The 18,528-nt window shown below is 42.9% G+C and overlaps 1 protein-coding gene across 6 annotated transcripts in view; it reads right to left on the bottom strand.

Moving 5' to 3' along the window:
• Window positions 1–2,550: 2,550 nt before the first annotated feature.
• PPHLN1 (periphilin 1) overlaps window positions 2,551–18,528 on the bottom strand; it is a 71,837-nt gene continuing 55,859 nt past the window's right edge. For 2 of the 6 annotated variants that reach the window (XM_027457023.3, XM_027457031.3), the window contains exon 10: window positions 2,551–5,145. In XM_027457023.3, coding sequence (XP_027312824.2) covers window positions 4,936–5,145 — 210 coding nt within the window. In that variant the 3' untranslated portion in view covers window positions 2,551–4,935. Of the gene's footprint in view, window positions 5,146–11,821; window positions 17,168–18,385; window positions 18,419–18,528 lie in introns of those variants that run through there. The other 4 variants (XM_072034024.1, XM_027457025.3, XM_027457040.3 and 1 more) reach the window with 4 other exon arrangements.

The following is an 18,528-nucleotide window of genomic DNA, read 5'->3' as shown; positions in this document are numbered from 1 at the left end:
CATGCAACTCCTGTGGATGTGGATTTCTTTCTTATTACTCCCCTCCTTTCCCAAAAAGCGTTCCTCATGTTCACCTACAGCAAGGCAGGGAGAGGTGAGGTGGTTCTAGAAGGCAAGGGGGCCGAGCATGTAATTGAGTTGCCTTGAACTCAGGTGGAGAGCAGGAGCTATTTCACATTAAAATAAGTTTATCAGTGTTTTAAGCATTTCTGCACTTTAGGGCAGAATGTTGTTACTGGAATTAATGCAGACACCTGCGATTTAAAATAGTAAATAGTAAAACCATCGGCTTTCTGCTCAGCTGAACAATGGTAATTAATGAAGTAACAGGTACTTACTTCTTACAGGTATAAAAGGCCTGACCAGATGAACTGTTTGCTATTTCTGAGGCTGTAACTTCTTGAAACGGAGAGGACCTAGACCTAAGGGATGGAAGGCACATGGGTAGTGCTCACACCAAATAAAAGGAAGGTCTTGCTAAGGCCAAGCCAAAATAGCAGTTACTGGCTGATATTTTCAGGGTAAAATAAGCAATAGATCCTTTACTCCCAGAGGTGGTATTCACCATATAAGTCACTTTTCTAGTACAAACAAGTCTTGTGTACATGAAAGCTGATCAAAGCAGTATCATGCAGCATCGTATGGGCCAATGGGTGGCGCGTGGGCTGCTTCCAGCTGGCAGGCTGCCCTGGTGGCTTAGGCAGTATTTGCTTTCCTAGCAGCTAAATGCCTGTTGTGCTTAACAGGCCAACAGCCAGCCTGCGAGGCCTTCGAAGGCTTGAGAAGAGAAACTGCCTTGTTAATGCCTTGCTTGGGATACTTGAACAGCGACTGGGACTTTCCGTTCCTAACTGCGTTTCCAGATACAGGGAACCAGGACTCTGAAACAACAAGCTCTGCTGCTGCTGCTGGGTCCACTTTGGAGTAAGTGGCTCATGCAGAGACATCCCCACCACTCCGTCTTCCGATCCTATACCATCTAAGGATGCAGCACGTGCCCGCCCCCAAAGTGCAAAGGCTCATGGCATATTAGATGATAAACACTTTCCCGTAGATTGTTGAATAGTTGTTTAAAAAAAGTTAACAAGCAACAGTCACAGCCCTAGTACCCTTTATAAGCTATCTTCAGAGCATTAACTTGCACAGTACCTCCCTCTAAACCTCCACATAAGTGAGCTGAAAGGTAAATCTCTTCCCTTTCCCCTTCATAAAACAAACAAACCCACCAAGGATAACTTTGGACTAAAGGTGTCATTGCTGGGGCAGTGTAAACGCTGCTCTCACAAGGGCTCCTGGTACTTTAAAATGAGTGATGTAACTAATGATGCTTCCCCACTTCCCACCACTCTGTTATTATTATTTTTCATCTGGAAGCTTTGGAAGTGGATAGAGGCCTTTTCTCGGGCTCAGTTTTACTCAAAAAAAATAATAAATAAATAGAGGCACATCTGTGCAAGAGGAAGTATGTGTGTGTGGGGAGCGGGGTGAAACAAACCTTTGTTTGTATTATGCAGTGCTGCTCTTCGGCTAACCAAACAGCAGCGATTCTTTCCAGCCCAAGGCAAGAGCCATGAACTCTTTTCCCTCGTGAGCACACCTCGTCAGGGAGGGTAAGGCTGCGCCGCACGGTGCCCAGGGCAGCAGTGCTGCAGCGTGGCTGCCTTCCCCTGGGTCAGCAACTCCTCCAGAGCTCGTCCAGCCCTCTCTGCTGTGAGGCACAAAGCTCTCCCTTGCCTCTCCTAGGCTGCAGGACCACAAGTAATTAAGAACATGAGAAACATTCAGAAAACTGTGTTTTTCTGAGGACTGAAACACAGAGACATTCATGGCAGGTGAAGAATAAGAGGTGCTTGCACCCACGCTTAATGAAACAGGGGCTAGTGTTTTGTAATTCCATCCACCTGAAATATTATTCACTAAGTTGAAGATGGCTATACAACGTTTTAGGTTTTTCAGCTTAACATAAAAGATTTCCATTTCACCCAAACTGTAAATCCTACTTTGTGTTATTAGAAGGGGTGTGATATTCCAAGAGGAGCTTACACCTTCACGACAGATAGTGAGAAACGTTAGGGCCATACATTACCCTCATCCCCACCAAAAGAGGAAATCCTGCACAAAAAGCACGGTCACAAGGAAGCAGTTCTTCATGGGGAGCATTAACTCCTCTTCTATTCGTTGTGACTCATTGCTGATCTTCACCCTAACTGTCACCCAAAGCTGCCAACTCACCTCTGAGATTGCTCCAGTCTTAGCAGGTAACACTGAATGTCCACACTTCATTCTTCATTCCTTCCCTTTCCTTTTCCCCTTTCAAAGGGCATCTGCACACCGATGGGTGCGAGGAATATGTTTTGTTTTCAGCAGCTCCTAACGTGACAAAGCAAGATTCCTGCAGCACAGCATCCGGCTCCTTCCACCAGTGGTCTTCCTGCCCCTTTCCAGCAGCCCCACTGAGGCTGTACACGAGACCCAGGACAAGTTGCACATTGCTATAAAATCAAACTCCAAGTATTCATTCCTACAGGAAGCAAGAGTAAAAGCCATGTATCTTGCTCAAGTGAAGTGGCGTAACATTTTACTTACATCAACATGAAGAGTACATCACAGAAGGTCAGACATGAGCATTCAACGTAATGACAAGTACTAAACAGGGAAAAACCACTTACTCATCACCCATGAATGTGAATTAAACCTTTCATAGAAATAGCATTTATTTTAAAAAATCAGAAGTCTCCTCAGTTTATGAGCAAAATTTAATCCATTAAAAAAAATAATACACTAAGGACACCCTAAATACCTTACTGACCTATCAGCTCCCCACAACAACACAGGAGTATTGGGGGCTTAGGTGTCCCTTTTTAGAAAGACACCTGAAAAATCAGCCACTTTTAGAAACCTGATTAAATTTCACTAGGAAAACAAAGGAGACTCCTAACACCATGTACAATAACAAACCTTTTAACTCAAAAATATATTAATCATGATCTCAGCTTTTTTTTTTTCTTTAGTGTTTCTACCCCAAAGCAGAAACTGCGCTGTAACACCCTGAAGACTGACCTGCCCACGGGCAAGCAGCGAAGCCCTGACAGTTACATTCCTGTCCCAGCAACACGATGTACATTTGCCTGTGGTTTCCTGACTGCTCCTGGCAAGCCCGGCTGTTGCCAGAAGGGGTGGCTGAGGTCTAGCTCCTGCGCCACACCACGTTGCCTTTCCTCCCTCTCTCCCACCCGCAGTTAGCACCCAGGAGGCTCGCTGAGCCTCCCCCAGCGGGGTAAGCTGCAGGTCACCCCCTCTGAGCAACGTGAACTCCTCAGAAACCCAACAAAAGCCAACTGCAAAACCACACCCAGCTGACATTAAAACTAATCGGGCATCTCAGGCATCTGATGTAACATAGACATTTAACGCACCGTATCAAGATTTGCATGTGCTAGATGCTGTGATATATACAGCACCTTGGACATGCAAAATCCCTGCCATTTTATTTACTTTCTTGCAAAACATTCCCCTGAAACCTTAGGAGATACTCGATAAGGGGCTGAATTCGGAGACTTTTTCATTTAATACCGTGCACTTTGGGACGGGAGAGCTTTAGTCGCTTGTCCTGTTACAGAGTTTCAAGTTTCTAAATACAAACGTATACAAAACACTCATGTTTACCTCTTTGTGATTATGATTCAATTCTCCCTTCCCCAAACATTCATAAAAAACAGGATCTCATTAAATGAACACAAATCAACAGCCAGGATACCACCAGTGAATCCTAAATTATGTTTCACCTCTAAAACGTCACCACACAGCACTGGCAGCCTCCTGACTCTAACTCAACCATTTCTCCCCAGCTACCAGTAACTTATCAGGTCAAAACTGGCTGCAGACATTACCCAGAATCATTTGGGTTTGAAACAATGATCAATTTGGGGCCTATTTAGGGTTCAACATTCACATTATACCTAATCTGAAGCAACTTGGAGTTACTAAATAAAGAGACAGCCCATGCCACACCTTGCCACCCCACATTCCTGCCCCTTCCTGTCAATTAGAGATTCATAGTTATTAAAACTGATGCACGAAACGTGGTGAGAAGGCAAAAAGGAGAAAAAGGCAAAAGAGGAGACCTTGCCTCGCTCAGTGTCTGTCTGCAGTTACACTCTGTAAGGGATAGTGAGAAAAAAAAAAAAAAAAGAAATAAAAAAAAAGAAAAAAAAAGAAAACAGAAAACATTTAGTTGCAAATACTAACAGAAAAATGGAATTAATTCTACATAATACTGCTTACTAGTAACGGCTTATGATACAAAAAACACCAAAATATAAAAGGCATTTGCAGAACCTGCAAGTAGAACAAAAAATACATCACTTATTGCATCAAGCAGGCAGGGTTTCTCTGGCAGCCCAAGACCAGGAACAACCCCTGGTGCAATTTTAGAGAATGAACGTGAAGTTCAAAATTAAACTATAATAAATAACTTAAATCATAGCTGTGAGCAATTCTGCAGGTCTTCCCTTCCTATCGTACATATGAAACCAGGACATATTTCTGCGTAAGTTGAGGAACGAAGAGCTGCTTCATGTTATTTTAATAAAAAATGTCGTTTTGTAGTTACACTTACAAACATCAAAACAGCAGTGTACATACATCAGACTGAACAGTTTTTCCTCGGTAACTGTGTAAAGGTTGCAAAAATAGTTTGTCCCTATATGGCGTTTTTGAAAAGAAGCTCCTTTTCAAAGGAATCTATGTCAAGAAGTACAGGTAGGAAGAGCACAACTGCGGAGCCTGCGCTGCGCAAGGTACAGCCGTCTTAGGTGGTGAAGGAGCACGGGCCTTGGGTTGAGATCTCCAGCTGGAACTCCTCTTTCCCCACAGAAAGCAGATTTATGTATTACAGCCTACAAAATGCAGAGACCTGAAGTTGTATTTCTGTCCTTAGTAGGGGCCATCCTTGAAAGACTCCGATAACTCCTGGTTGGCGGCATCATACTGGGCAATGAAATGTTTGAGTTCCTCAATGCATCGCTCGCCGATCTCGTGCAAGTTCTGCCGCAGAGCAAACTGAATGGACTTCTCTAACGACGGATCTTTATCAATTAGCATCTTCACTACCATGCCGAAGGTTTCACAGTCTTGTCTGTAGACCTAGGAAGAACACATTTTAGAAAACCATTAAACATGAGACACTGTACGTTAGCACACCAATGGCCTTCATCGGGTTAGGAGCCACTGCAGAGCCAAAACCAAAGGATATTGGATTTAACTGAGTGAACTGAGTGCCAGCTGTAAGAGATACCTGCCTTTTCCTCTCTTTCCACTGGCTTTAATACAAATGTAACTAGTTCAGAACTATCTGAATACAAGAAATAACTGTTATTGGAAGAAATGCCAAAAATGAGAGCAAGTTTCTCTTGCAGCAGTAAAATAAACGATGGCAGAATAAAGTGGAAATGCTAAAATAGATTTTGTAAAATATGTAAAATTAATTTAACTGTGGCATGCCTAGCAATCTCAGACTCTGTACTATAGTAACTTCGCTTGCAATCTTTCATAATCCTTTAAATACAAGTCACATTTACATATTTTCACCAGATTATGTTTGTTTGTTTGTTGGACAACAGTTTCTCACAGTCCTTGACAACCATACTTTAAACAGTTTGACTGCATTGGTGATTCAACTGTTAAGGATAAAAGAAACCTTGGTAGGAGTCTTCCAATTTTTTTTTTATTTTTTTTTTTCCGAATTCCAGCTGGGGTTATTAATTTAAACATCACCAAAAAAAGAACATGTCCAAGTCTTACAACTGCTAGAGGAAGCTTTCATACAATTTTGCTTTCTTTAACCATTTTCCTTCTAAAAGATGCCATGGATTTCTGAATGAAGACAAGTCAGTTGTATATCTGTACATTTTTTGGAGGGAAAAAAAGCTAAGATTTTAATATTTCTCCAAGTATGCCTATCTTTCAATACTGTGTTAGAACTTCTTTTAAAGATATGTGACCCTTTCCACCCACATTTATCTTAATTGTAGACACAAATGATACAACTGTATATGCACATTTCCCTGAATTTATTAAAAAGAAAAAAGGAAAAAGAGAGAGAGAATAAAAAAACATCCAAGCAAATCCCTCCCACCACCACACTATTCTTTTTTCATATTGACTAGTCATTGGCAGCCCAAGCATATTTATGTCAGAGAAGCAGGACAAATATGTACGTTCTTCACACAAATTCTATTTATTACTCTCAGAAACACAACTTAACACAATGTGATTAATAAAGATTGTTGTCAGAGGTTTGACAGTATATTCTATGATTCAATAATAGTTCAAACCCAGACCCATTTTTCAAACACTGGTTAGCAAATAAAGGAAAACCTTCTAGGAGAAGCTCATTTTAAGAGAGACTGTGAAGCCAAAAAGACAAGTGCAATCCAAAGCTAATTGGAGCAAAATATCCTGAATGAAGGAACAGTGGGAAAAGGTGTTTTGTTTTTTTCTTCAGAGACTGGGTTTGTTTCCTGCTTTGTATGGTTAGTTCACTGGTAGCAAAACATCAGTAAGGAACAAAGCCTCTTGCAAAGACCATTTTCTACAGCAAGTGAAATACGGTGCTTGCTTAGAGAAACTCAGAACAGAGCAAGTTTTAGTTCTTTTTTTTTCCTGACTTCTTCCAAGCAAAAACCCAGGGAGAATTGCTGTGTGTCATTAGCCATATGACAGGCAGATGGTTTTGCATTTTGGGTAACTCGGCTTTTCAAACACTTGTAGCAGGCTTGCTGCTATCACCTTCACAGAATGATTTTTGAAAGCTTTTTTTTTTTTTTGTTCCCACTGCCATTATATTTTGGGGGAAATGGTTCAAAAAGGTGGTTTGCGTTGTTGTTTTTGTTATTGCATGTCTATTTGCCCTATTTTATCACCTTTCAGTGTTCAGACCAAGGATGTGTGAATGGCCTTCCACAGGTAAACTGACCTGGTAAGGGGCAGTCTTCACAGCACGCTGTGCAACACCAACACAAGTGGAAGCCCAGCAGTAACAGAGGGCACAGGCACACTGCCCTCCCTTTCACACCACAAGGCACGCCGAGGTGCAGCTGGAGGAAGCGCTGTCCTTTTAGCTGGTCTTCAAATGAATGGCAAGCAGTGCTGCTTGAGATTCCTCTCACCCTCCCCAAAGAAACAACCCAGATGAAATTCTCTGACCCCGAGCACACAGAGATTTGCTCAGCCTGGGCACGTTTTCCTTCTACAGTTCCCCAGCAGAGGCCTGGAAGAAGAACCAAGAGGGCCACCATCATCTTCGTCATGTCTGGAGGCAGAGAAGTCGCTTTGCTAGCCGCCGATGTGGGAAGCAAACACCTTCATACCGCAGATGAATGGTTTCAGCACTTTGGAACAAAAGCCTTTAAGAAATGGATACCTAACATAGGGGAAGAGGGCAGGAGGTGGAGCAGGAAGGCAATTCCAGCAACAGAAAACAAAGGAAACAGCTCAGCTCCTGTAACAACACTTGAGTCATTTTCCCTCAACGAGCTTTCTACCCCAGTTGCTAATTCTGATCCTCCTGGTGCAATCTGCCTCCTCCTCAGCTGTGCTAATAAACCTATTTATATAGCCGCAATGTAAATTGCATCACTGAAATGATCCCTTTTAAAATTACTTCCCTCCAATTAATGTGATTCGGTGATTCAATTCTAAAAACAGATGCATCAGCACCACCGAAGGAGCTGTGAAGCACAGTTGTGAAGTGGAAAGAACTTCATAAACCAGTTTGTTTCTGAAGCCAGTGCATGAAAACCAGCTCTCAGGGAGACGTTACCGTGCTTTGCAGAAGGGAAATGAGACTATCCATTACAAGGATATCGACTCCAGAAGAATATTAATTACAGCTTAACGATACCATCAGCTATTCCAAAAAACTGTGAAAGTACTCAGAGCTCTTGAAGAAGAAGGTGGTGGCCTTGCATATTAAAACCCATCTTCTCCACAGAAGATACGAAGGCTATTTCTGGAAATAAGCTGAGAAACGATGCTTGAGGAGGAAAGGAAACTGCACAACAGACTCCAAAAAGCAAAAAAAAAACCTTTCTGTTAGAGAGTAGTGGAAGAACTCGTGACCCTTTGGGTTTCAAAACACCCATATCTCTAAAATTCCTGCTGATGCTGATTTTGAGTTCAGAGCACGGGACATCCATCTGTAAGCATCTGGCACTGAAACCTGAAAGTGATTCCATGTGTGGGGAAAGAAGAAATAGCGCCTGTATATTGAAAAACAAGAAAGGGAATGATACCAACAACATGATTACTCTGTCTGATGGATATGTCAGGTAATCCTGAAAACAGCTAAAGGCATAGGGTGATCATTTACCCAGGCCACAGCCTACTTTTATTCTCTGACCTCGGCTACAGCACCAGCATAATGGAAAGAACGTGCATCACTCCAGCAAGCAGATTAGGGAGGAGTAGAAACAGCTGTTCTACTCCTAAATATATATTGTGTATATATATATATATATGTATCATATACACACACACAAATCATATATATATAAGTCTTGATTTACCTATGAAGGAAAAGACTGAATTCAAGTTCTCTGAAAAGTTTTCCAAAGTCAGCAAAATGGGGTACCCATGAGCTCTGAGGATCACAAATATGCTTAGTTTATATTACTCTCCTGGTATTTTAACATCTTTTCATTCTTCCACGATAATTGCCTAGAAGCTCCAGCTGAGATCAGCTCTTCGCCGTGCTAGTCTCTGTAAAAGCACTTGGCCTTTTTCTAAAGGCAAGTCTGAAGAGGTGATGCACCTACAACATGTTAGCAAACACTTCATATATTCGAGGAATCTAGCCCCAGAGTTGCACAGTTAGAGCTGTTCAGATGTAGCTGAAGACCTGAGCAGACTCACACTTCCAGCTAGAGCCACACCGATTGCAGTCCCCCAGGTACTGCCCACCGGCTGGAGGTGACCAAGCCCCCGAACTCCCCAGGCAGAATGAAACCTTTGAGGACCCCCTGTGCAGTTTGCAGAGTCAACCTCAAAGCACCACCACCAGTGCTTTAAATTACAATTTATGATACTGACATAGAAGACGTGAAGCATACTCCGGATTCTCTTCTTCTGCCTCACCTTTGGGATGTTAACCTCTGATGGTGAAGAGGAGCTGAAGCAACCACCTGGAAGCTACTGTATTCGTTTCTTATGCGCCTTTTGCAGTGATCAGCTAACAATGGTCTTGGCTTAAACCAAAAAAAAAAATGCACTGAATGGCTCAGCTGACGTGTGAGCCATTCAAAAATTGGTTGTACCTTCAAACCCTGGGCGTGGATGAAAATTATGCCTAGGTCAGGAATACCTTGATGACACGCCTCCTGCTCGCTGTCAGTCTGCATCATTTCCTTTCCATGCCTAGCACAGCACAAGGTACTTCTCCAAAACTATTCTGGAGCTGCCCATGCATTTTGCACAGCAGAGCTGTTGGACAACATAAACAAAGAGCAATGAGAACAGAAATCAGAAGTTAAGACTTCCTTCCTTGCAGGACACCAGTCTGCAGAAGAGTCAGATACTCTTTGACGTCTTGGTCTCAAAGCCTTGCATACCTGGCCAAAAAGCTTAGTTTCAACACCATGGGTAGACACGGTAATCAAGGGGATGTTGCCAGGAAAAACAAGGAAGTGAAAATGGAGATATTCACAAACCTTATTTCAGGCTGTGGTGGTGTCTGCAGCTCGGCTCTACAGCCTGTGCACAGAAAAGCTTTTTGATGTCTCCAGGTAATCCAACACAGCCAGAACAGGGACAGGGTGGGCACTGGTCAGCAGGTGGTGAGCAAATGCATTGCGCATCACTTGCTTTGTATATTATCATTATTATTACGTTTCCTTTCCTTTTCTGCCCTATTAAACTGTCTTCATCTCAGTCCCTGAGCTTTACCTTTCTCCAATTCCCTCCTCCATCCCCTGGAGGGGGAGTGAGCAAACATCTGCGTGGTGCCCAGCTGCCTGCTGGGTCAAAGCACAACAGCAGCCCTTGAGGAAGAGCGAAACAAAAGCAGTTCCCTGACCGCTGGAAACCCCTCAGGAAGGCTGGTGCCACCAGGCTGCACGTCAGCTTGCGTCTCCTGTGGCCACAGGAGATAGGTAGCACAGCTGAGAAGCAAGGGGGAGATGAAAATTGCTCCTGTGTCAGAAAGGATTCAACCAAGCCTTCCCCCATTTCTGAAAGAACCTGTCCAAGAAACATGCTTCATATAAGAGGTGGACGTGGTTTTGAATGAATGACACTGGCACTTTTTTTGGGTTATGAATACATAAAAAACACCGCCTTGAAGAGGAATCACTGAGACACTTGGGGATGTGAGGCTTCAGCAGCTTCGTGCAAGACGTGGGCAAATTCATCTCAGCACAGAAGACGGTGCTTCTGCTCTCAGACACGAGCATGGCATCAGGCACAGTGACGGTCACATCCACTGAGTGCCTGTGATGACTTAGCAAGCAAAATTGATGCCCATGCTTTAATCTGCCATATCCAGCTCCTTGCTCTTTTCCATCACGCTCTTTCCTGCCTTTCTGAGTGTTCCTGTTGTTCCTTGCATTCACAGGTTCATCCACCTCCCTCACAGCACCAGGACACAACTGCGGGCTCTCTGAGCAGCCCCTGCACGCCCACAGCCCACCAGCAGTGCTCATGAGCCAGGGCTCACCTTCAGAGGTGGCTCTTCTCAGCTCCTCACCCTGAACCTGAAGGCCAAAGACCCTGGAGGCTCAGTTCAGATGGGGGAAGAGTTAGGGCTGTGGCTCAGAAACCGCCTGAAACAGCCTGCAACCCTCAGATACTAACTCGCCTTGAGAAGATCCGACATGCCCAGCAATCAGGGCCCTGTATCTGTGAATCATCCCAGTACTCATTTTATACATTATCTTTCAGAAGGCAGCAGCTTTCCTGTTACTGGGGAGACGTTTCCCACAAGTATCAAATGCCCCGTGCGAGGAGAGAGGCGAGGGGCTCGCTGGTGGCTCTGTGATTTCCGACAGAGGCGCTGCTCGAACTTGCAGAGCACGAGGCTGAGCGCCGTCCCACATCCCCTACAGATATCCCATTAACGGAAGAGCAAACTGCTCAAAATCCCTCTCGCTTCGTGAAGCCCCAGGGCTCCTCTGCAGAGGTAACAGTTTTTGCTCCCCCGGCTACACCCCGATGGCTTGGTTGGTTATAGCCCTCTGGTGGTGTGCAAAGGGCTTCTTTCCCCTCCGCAGCCCTCCGACAGGCTGACAAAGCACTCCTGTGTTCGCACAGCCACCTCCACGCCAGGTTTCCCCCAGTCTGCCTGCGAGCTGGGTGAAGGGATTTGTAAACCTGGCTGTGAGGTGACTGCGCACGCAATGAAATTTCAGGCTGTAACTGTGCACGTACCTGCTGGCGAAGCGGGAAGCTGGTATGCATCCAGTGACCTCAATGCTGCTGGGAACAACGGCTCTTCCTTGCCACAGCCAGCTTCTGAAAGCAATTACCTCTTCCCCAAACCACTTTTCTTTAATTTACACACTTCCATTTTTCTCAACCATGCAAATTAGCCTTTATTAAACCACCCGAAGCCTTCTCTCCTCGAGTACAGCAAGCTAACGCTCTGCTGAAGGAGCACACAGACATTTTCATCCCTGCAGAGGCACTGCAATCGGACTGCTCTGTTCATGAGCACAAAACTTTTAGGTCAGAGGTTGGACTCGATGATCTTGAGGTCTCTTCCAACCTAGAAATTCTGTGATTCTGTAAACTCAGTGCTGCACGGTGCCAGCAGTGCTCACCACTGCCATCGAGCCCCTGCAGACAGCTCTTGAGATCCAGATCCTTTAAATTGGTTTTCAAGCAGGACAAACTGTTTTGCATCAGTACAAAAAGCTAAATTGAAGCACAACAACTTTAATACTTGGTTCCAATATAGGCGTGCAACTTTTAATTATAACATACCAACAAGTCTATTCTATTCCTTTTTACACATGCACTAACGATTTTGCCTTGAATCCACGTAATAATTTTTGTACCCTCTAATCAATGTGTTTTTAGGCCAATCAGTTATTCATTGAAATGCAAATTGGGGGAAACAAGTTATTTAATCCACTATAAAATAATGAACAATTTCATGTTAATTTGGCACTTACTGGAGATATGGAAAATATTCCAGTTATTTGCACTTAAAGGCAGCTCTGCCCCCCTTCCCGCTGGAAGTTTCAAACGCCTGGTTTAATAGATTTAATCTGCTTTCAGAACGAAATGTTAAAACATATTTTTGGCATTTAAATACCTGACTGGAAGGACTGCCAGAAGCCGCTCACATGGAAAAGATGCTGACACAGCCATCATTTTAAGAGTATGAATTCAGATTTGGGCCCTGCTTTGTCCCCCAGAACCGGGGCTGGCGAGAAGTGGGGGGCATGTGAGCCCTGCTCTGAGCCCCGGAGGAGGCAGTGGCTGCTCCCCAGCACGGACCAAGGTGTTTGGCTGATCTACGGTGTCCTGCTTCCAGGACCCAGCACCTCCCGATTTATTTATTTTTTGTTATTATTTGTTCCTTTGATTAATCTGGCAAAAGAAAAAGCAGCCTGAAACACCACCACCGCAAGGCTTCCCACTCCACTTTATTTTAGTATTTTCTTATGGAGAGAGATGAAAAGTCCCCTATAAAATTGTGTGCCAGGGGCGGGGAGCTGTTTGTGTCTGTACCAACCCTCTGCTGAGTCTACACACATTTTCAGGCTGAAATCCCTGAGCAGCTGCCTTGGGCCCTGAGACACAACTCTGGTCTGTTCCATGCTGCGTAATTCACTGGGAAGAAAACATGCAGGCCAAATTGGTTACCTCAATGGAAGCATTATCCCCAGTTTAAGCTCAAGCAATCATCTGCATCCTCCTTTGCTTCAAAGCACGCCCCTGGTGACACCTCCGCACTGACAGTGAAGTCATGGGGCTCGCACAGGGTGGAGCGTGCTGTAGCTCAGGAGAAGCGCACTGCTGGCATATCAAAGCCATGTGGCCTTGCCCAGCCACCATCCCTGTACGTGTAATTAAAAAAAAAACAAAAAAGTTTTACACATGTCAGCCTCATCCTCCTGTGTCTTCTGTTGTGCAGGATTCTGCCTCCTAGCAGAAATGCTTCTAAGCACCACCTCCGTAGCGGAGCACCATTGCTCCCAAATTCTTTTCTTCTTCCTTTCACTGCCCAAACAAAGAATTACACCGCCTTGTGTGTTTACTCAGCGCTTGTAAAGGAATCCCCAGACGGAACATGCAGCTTTTGGGTGACACCCGAGCAGAGCCAACACCAACAAAACACAGAAAGCAATTAAAAAGATGAGTCCGCACCGATTGCAGCCGGCGTTTACAGCTCCGGTTACACAACGAGGACAAATCTGTAGGCTGGGGCTATGTCGTTCTGCACAACCATAACAGAGCCTAATTGTGTCGATGCCATTCAGAAGCCTGCTCATGAGAATTATGGAACTGTCTCAAGTCTCCTTGAAGTTGAAGTGAAGGGGGAAAGCACAGCATCACACGGCAAGATAAACCTTAACCTGCTCCAACCTGCATTCCTGGCCTTTGCATTAATATCTGGGGAGGTTCAGCAGCAGATCTTTATTTATGAAAGCTTCCACTCTCTAAACACTTCCCCATTGCTCTGAAATTATTACAAACAAGTTTTCAGTAAGGAGAAAGAGGTTTACTTAAAACATATCGCTAGGAAATCCATATATTTACTTTAATAATTTTTAATACTACAGTGGAGGACTTGAAGCGAACGCTTAAATGAGCGAGAATTGATATATAACACGAGTGTGCATAACGATACACTTCATTTAGTTTTACATTTTGGCAAAGCAAGTGCATTATTGCTTCTTCCAGAAACGTCTTGCTCAGCCAAGCAAAAGCAGCTCCCACGTGGGAGAGCAGGAACGATTATGTTACATGGTTTTACTGGAGATAATTCTTTACTAAACCAATCGGACCGCATAATAACAGCATTCTAACACCAGCTACAGGCCCTCCGAGACTGGTTTGTGTGTGGCCTAGATTTCCTAGGCTCCTTTACAACAGATGTGTTGGACGAGAGTAGTGTTACCTCACGTCTTAACCGGTGTGCTCTCGAGGTAAAGCAGCGGTATGAGGTTAAGTTCTGCCTCACATATTCTCCTCCCTGAAAGCGGGTGCCCACAGCCAGCAGATTATAAATCTGAAATAGTCTGAATAGTCCGTAGCGGTTACAATTCATCACTTCCTAACCTTTACTAGGAGTGCTGATAATCTCTTGTAGACGTACCAATTATACCTCTTCGGCTCATGTACTCGTATGTCCACTCTCATGTTTAAGGATGTCCAGCTACAAAAAATGTGCAGGTAAGCCCAAAAAATTCTCCCAAAGAGCAGCAATTTATATGTCTATTAATTTCCTTTTTTTCCCCTCTAATGATGCCGAAGTCCAGAAATCACATTTTCATGGGACCATAAACTAAACAGAAATCCTAAAAGCTCTTCTCTCTGAAGGACACTCAAAAATCCCATTGCTTAAAATGCACGAGTTCAGGATTAAACAGGAAATAATCAGCTTTATGCCAAAGGAAGGACCTCGCCCTGCAACTTTTTATTTATAAAATACAGAATTGATGGAAAGCTATTTCCTAAATTTGCTCCATGGTAAACTTATTGCTGGATCCAAAACAGGAAGGGCGAAGTTTATCTACAGAAGACTCTGTTTGTCTGTGTTAATTCTCTTGCTAAAAATGCTTTAATAGCTTCCAGCCACGTCCGCTGACCATAAAGGAAAGCTGTAACTCATTTAAGGTTCATCAGAAGGGGCTGTATATTAATGGCACTAATTACAACAGAAACCTCTCTCATCAGAAACACACACCACCTTTTTCATACAGAAGGTACAGCAGGTTTACAATCTGTATGTACGGACTGTGTTGCAGTCAAAATCAGCAATGGGGCATGAATTTTTAGCAAAAAGTGCCTTGAGGTGAATGAGCTTTTCCCCAACAGAAGTTTTCATGCTTTCAATTTCATCAAACACCCTCCGCTACAAGAATTCTCGAATGCAACATGCCGCATTAAAATGGCTTGGTTTTGGCATTAGTCAAGAGCGTGGATCACCTGTAACTTCTTCCATGGCACAATGTAAGTGAGCACTTAGAATTAAAATTAATAAAAATGAAACTTTCTAATTAAGAACAACTAGCAGATCACTTGCATGATTAACTGGCAACTTACTGTAAGCAAAAAGCTAGAGAAACAACGACTTTAAGAACCAGCCTTAACCGAGAAGGCTCTCACCATCACTGCCTGAGAGCAACCTTTTTGTTTCATTTTTTTAAATGGTTAAAAAATAAATCACTAAAGCAGGTTTAGTTATGCATGCCATAAGACTTTTTTTTTTCTTTTAATTACATGCACAGAATAAAGAAAATACTCCAGCAAATAAGCGAAGTACTGTATGTAATGGCCAACTTCTTCAGAGAGGAAAAGCAACAGCTGCAAGAAGAAAAACAATTGCTTAGATTACCAACATTTTATTACTTAGTTTATGTTAAACCTTAAGGTTTCTAGAAGTTTAGAATTACTTCACACGTTATATTAGCCTCACAAATCAGTTTTATTAGTGCCTCAATAGTGGACCTGCTTTTTTTTTTTTTTTTTTTTAACATCCAAGTCATGGTCCTGTCTCTGTCTCTAAGAAGTCACTTGTCATTTATTCAAGTGCTAATTTCAAATATAAAAATAAATAAAGAAAAGAGTAAATTAAGGCTGTGTTGTTTTTTTGTTTTGTTTTTTAAGCCTTCCATAATTTTCCCTACTTTGTGGATGGTGTCTTTTTCCATAGGCAGCTGTGACAGCTGAGGAGCCTATTTTCCCTTGCCACCTGTCACCATCCCCACGCCAGAAATCACCACCTCACTGGTTCGTGAGCCAGCACTAAGGAAGGCTGCTCTCAAAATTAGGTTTTTAAAATTAAGTTTTAGGCAAAATCAGCATGATTACATCACACATAGTATGTCAGTTGGGCTGCAGGGAGGAATCATCTGTTTTGGGTGAGAGGGTGATGAGCAGCTAGCGATGATGTCTAGAGAGGACACTTAGCTTTATCCTAGTAGGTTAAAAGTCTTTGGGCTCATTTGGGACATCCTATAGAGCTGTTGCCTAACCTACACAAAGCACACAGGATCTGTGCTTAAACAAGTGTGCATCTTAGCATGCATCTTCAGTCAAAAATGAAGCATCTTAAGAGACAGAACATAAAGCTGGCTTAGCCTGTAAAGGCTAGGAGGGGAGCAGGGGAGAGGAGATCAGAAAAGATATATGATGAAGCCTCATTTCTTATTGCAAACATCTTCCTTCCTTCTGTATTTTTTAGCATCCAACACTCAGACCATCCCTCCTGAATCTGTTCCCACAATTCTATCTATTTGCAATTCAACTGGAAGCAGAAATCTGATCCAAAATTTGGTAAAAACAGAAAACATGTCTCCCTAAAGGGAAAGCCACAAGGAGCAGAAATTGTCTTTTATGGTTAGTAAATCATATATCTTAAGGCAGTGATTACCAATTGTGGTCCAGGGGGACACAGAAGTTCAGCATTACGCCGTGGATACACCACTGGCTGTATCCTAGAGTACTTTGCATCAGTTATTGGGTAAGCTGGAGTTATAGCTCATAAGAAAAATCAAAGAATCACAGTTATCAGCTGTTTCAAATAGCTTGGGAAACGCTTGTTTTTATACCACAAGCTATTTTTCCATGTGAAAAATTAGCCTATTTTGTATTTTAAAAGATCTGAGTCTAAGAACACGGGCTTCCCGTTTCCTCGTTACGTGCCTGTAGCAATGCGATAGTCGAGCACGGCTGCAGCATTTCAGCACGAGAACTGCTACCCATCAAACTCACTGAAGGAATGTCTGGGTCGCTCAGCCCAGTGACACCCAACACTTTCCAGAAGTCGTCTAACGGGGCGACCTGACAGAGGGCAGAGCTGGAATGAACTTGGCAAGGTATGTGAACACGTTTGTGACTTTTTGAAGTGTTCGCTTGTCTTCAGGTTCTGGCATCCATTGAAAGGCTTTGATTCTTACAGAGTCTGGTTTCAGTCAGTCGTTATAAAAAGCATTGCGACCTGCAGAAGAAAACTGGGATCATCAAACACTTTTTTTTTTTTTTTTTTGGTGGGATGGGAGGGGGAAGTTTTTAGAGCTTGAGCTCTGTATTCTTCAGATATCTTAGAGCAGCTTCCTGTGATCCCTGACATCTATAAATTATGAAAACAGCGTGACGTAACAAACTCACTAAGTCAACAAGTATCAGAGATTACTCAGGAGGTAAAGCTTACACAAGGACAGCAGAGCTTTACACTCAGCCCTTTTCAATTTATTTCCTCAAATTCCTTATTTACTCTCATTGTAAAGTAGGGAGGCTGATTATACTACCAGTATTTGTTTGCTAGTAACGATGCTAAAGCATCACGTAAATTAACAATTGCATCAATAAAAAAATTAAACAGCACTACCATCTCCTTCTATACCAGTCTATCAATCCAATACCGTTAATAGTAATGTAATAAAAAATTATATTTTTCTTTTCTGCAATGCTGATTTTGGCCTAGTTTTAGCAAAGCAACAAGAATTCTTGGCAATTGTAATGAAGCTATGTTTTACTGATGAACTTTTGCCAGCTGTATAATTCTTCAGTCCGTTGGAAAACTGCTTAAACTTTTAACAGACTGAATCTGCACTTAGTCTTCCTTTCATGGATTTAAATCTCCTTCTTTCATGTTTTATAATCACTGTATTCCTACAGTGATTCTCTGATCCTTAAAAGCAGCATTTTGGGTGCAGGAATTTTAGATTACCACCGTAATAAGGAGGTAATACAACAGATCTAAACTAGATAATGAAACTGGAGCCCATAGATTCATACATGAGAGTGCTTATTGAATAAAATGTACTGTTACAATATAAATAAACTTCTTAATGCTGCATCCCTAAGCAGAATAATAGCCGCTGCAGATAAAGGCTGCTGATGCTAAATTGATACGGTGTGTTTTGGATAAGAACAGCATGGAAAGAGAGCGCTGAAGTCTCTTTTGATAAGCAGAACAGTTTACTGCCTCAGATAAAAATAGGTTTCTAAAGGTCAAACACTTTAATGCAATAGCCAAAAGAAACAGTACCATGCCATTTACCTTTTAACCTTACTCCATACAAGATTACCATGTGCTCTCAAAGATACAGGATAGACAGGGGTTATTCGTACAAACACATCCTGAAAAATACGGCATTCCTCGCTCTGTGCGGCTTTCCAGAACTTTTTTGTTAAAAACCAAAACAAAACAACTCATGCCAGTCAAATTCTAGCTGAACCACGCTGTCTGGAAACAGAATCGAACGAGGAAACAGATTTAATCATCCAGAACAGACCAAGTCAAATTCAATAAAAAGCGCAATGAAAATGAATGACACTTTCTCATTTCATTTAGAA

Source organism: Anas platyrhynchos, chromosome 1, assembly GCF_047663525.1.
Source record: "Anas platyrhynchos isolate ZD024472 breed Pekin duck chromosome 1, IASCAAS_PekinDuck_T2T, whole genome shotgun sequence".
In the NCBI taxonomy this organism is placed as follows: domain Eukaryota; kingdom Metazoa; phylum Chordata; class Aves; order Anseriformes; family Anatidae; genus Anas; species Anas platyrhynchos.
Note: the sequence above shows the minus strand (reverse complement) of the source record. Positions and strands in the feature narration are given on the sequence as shown.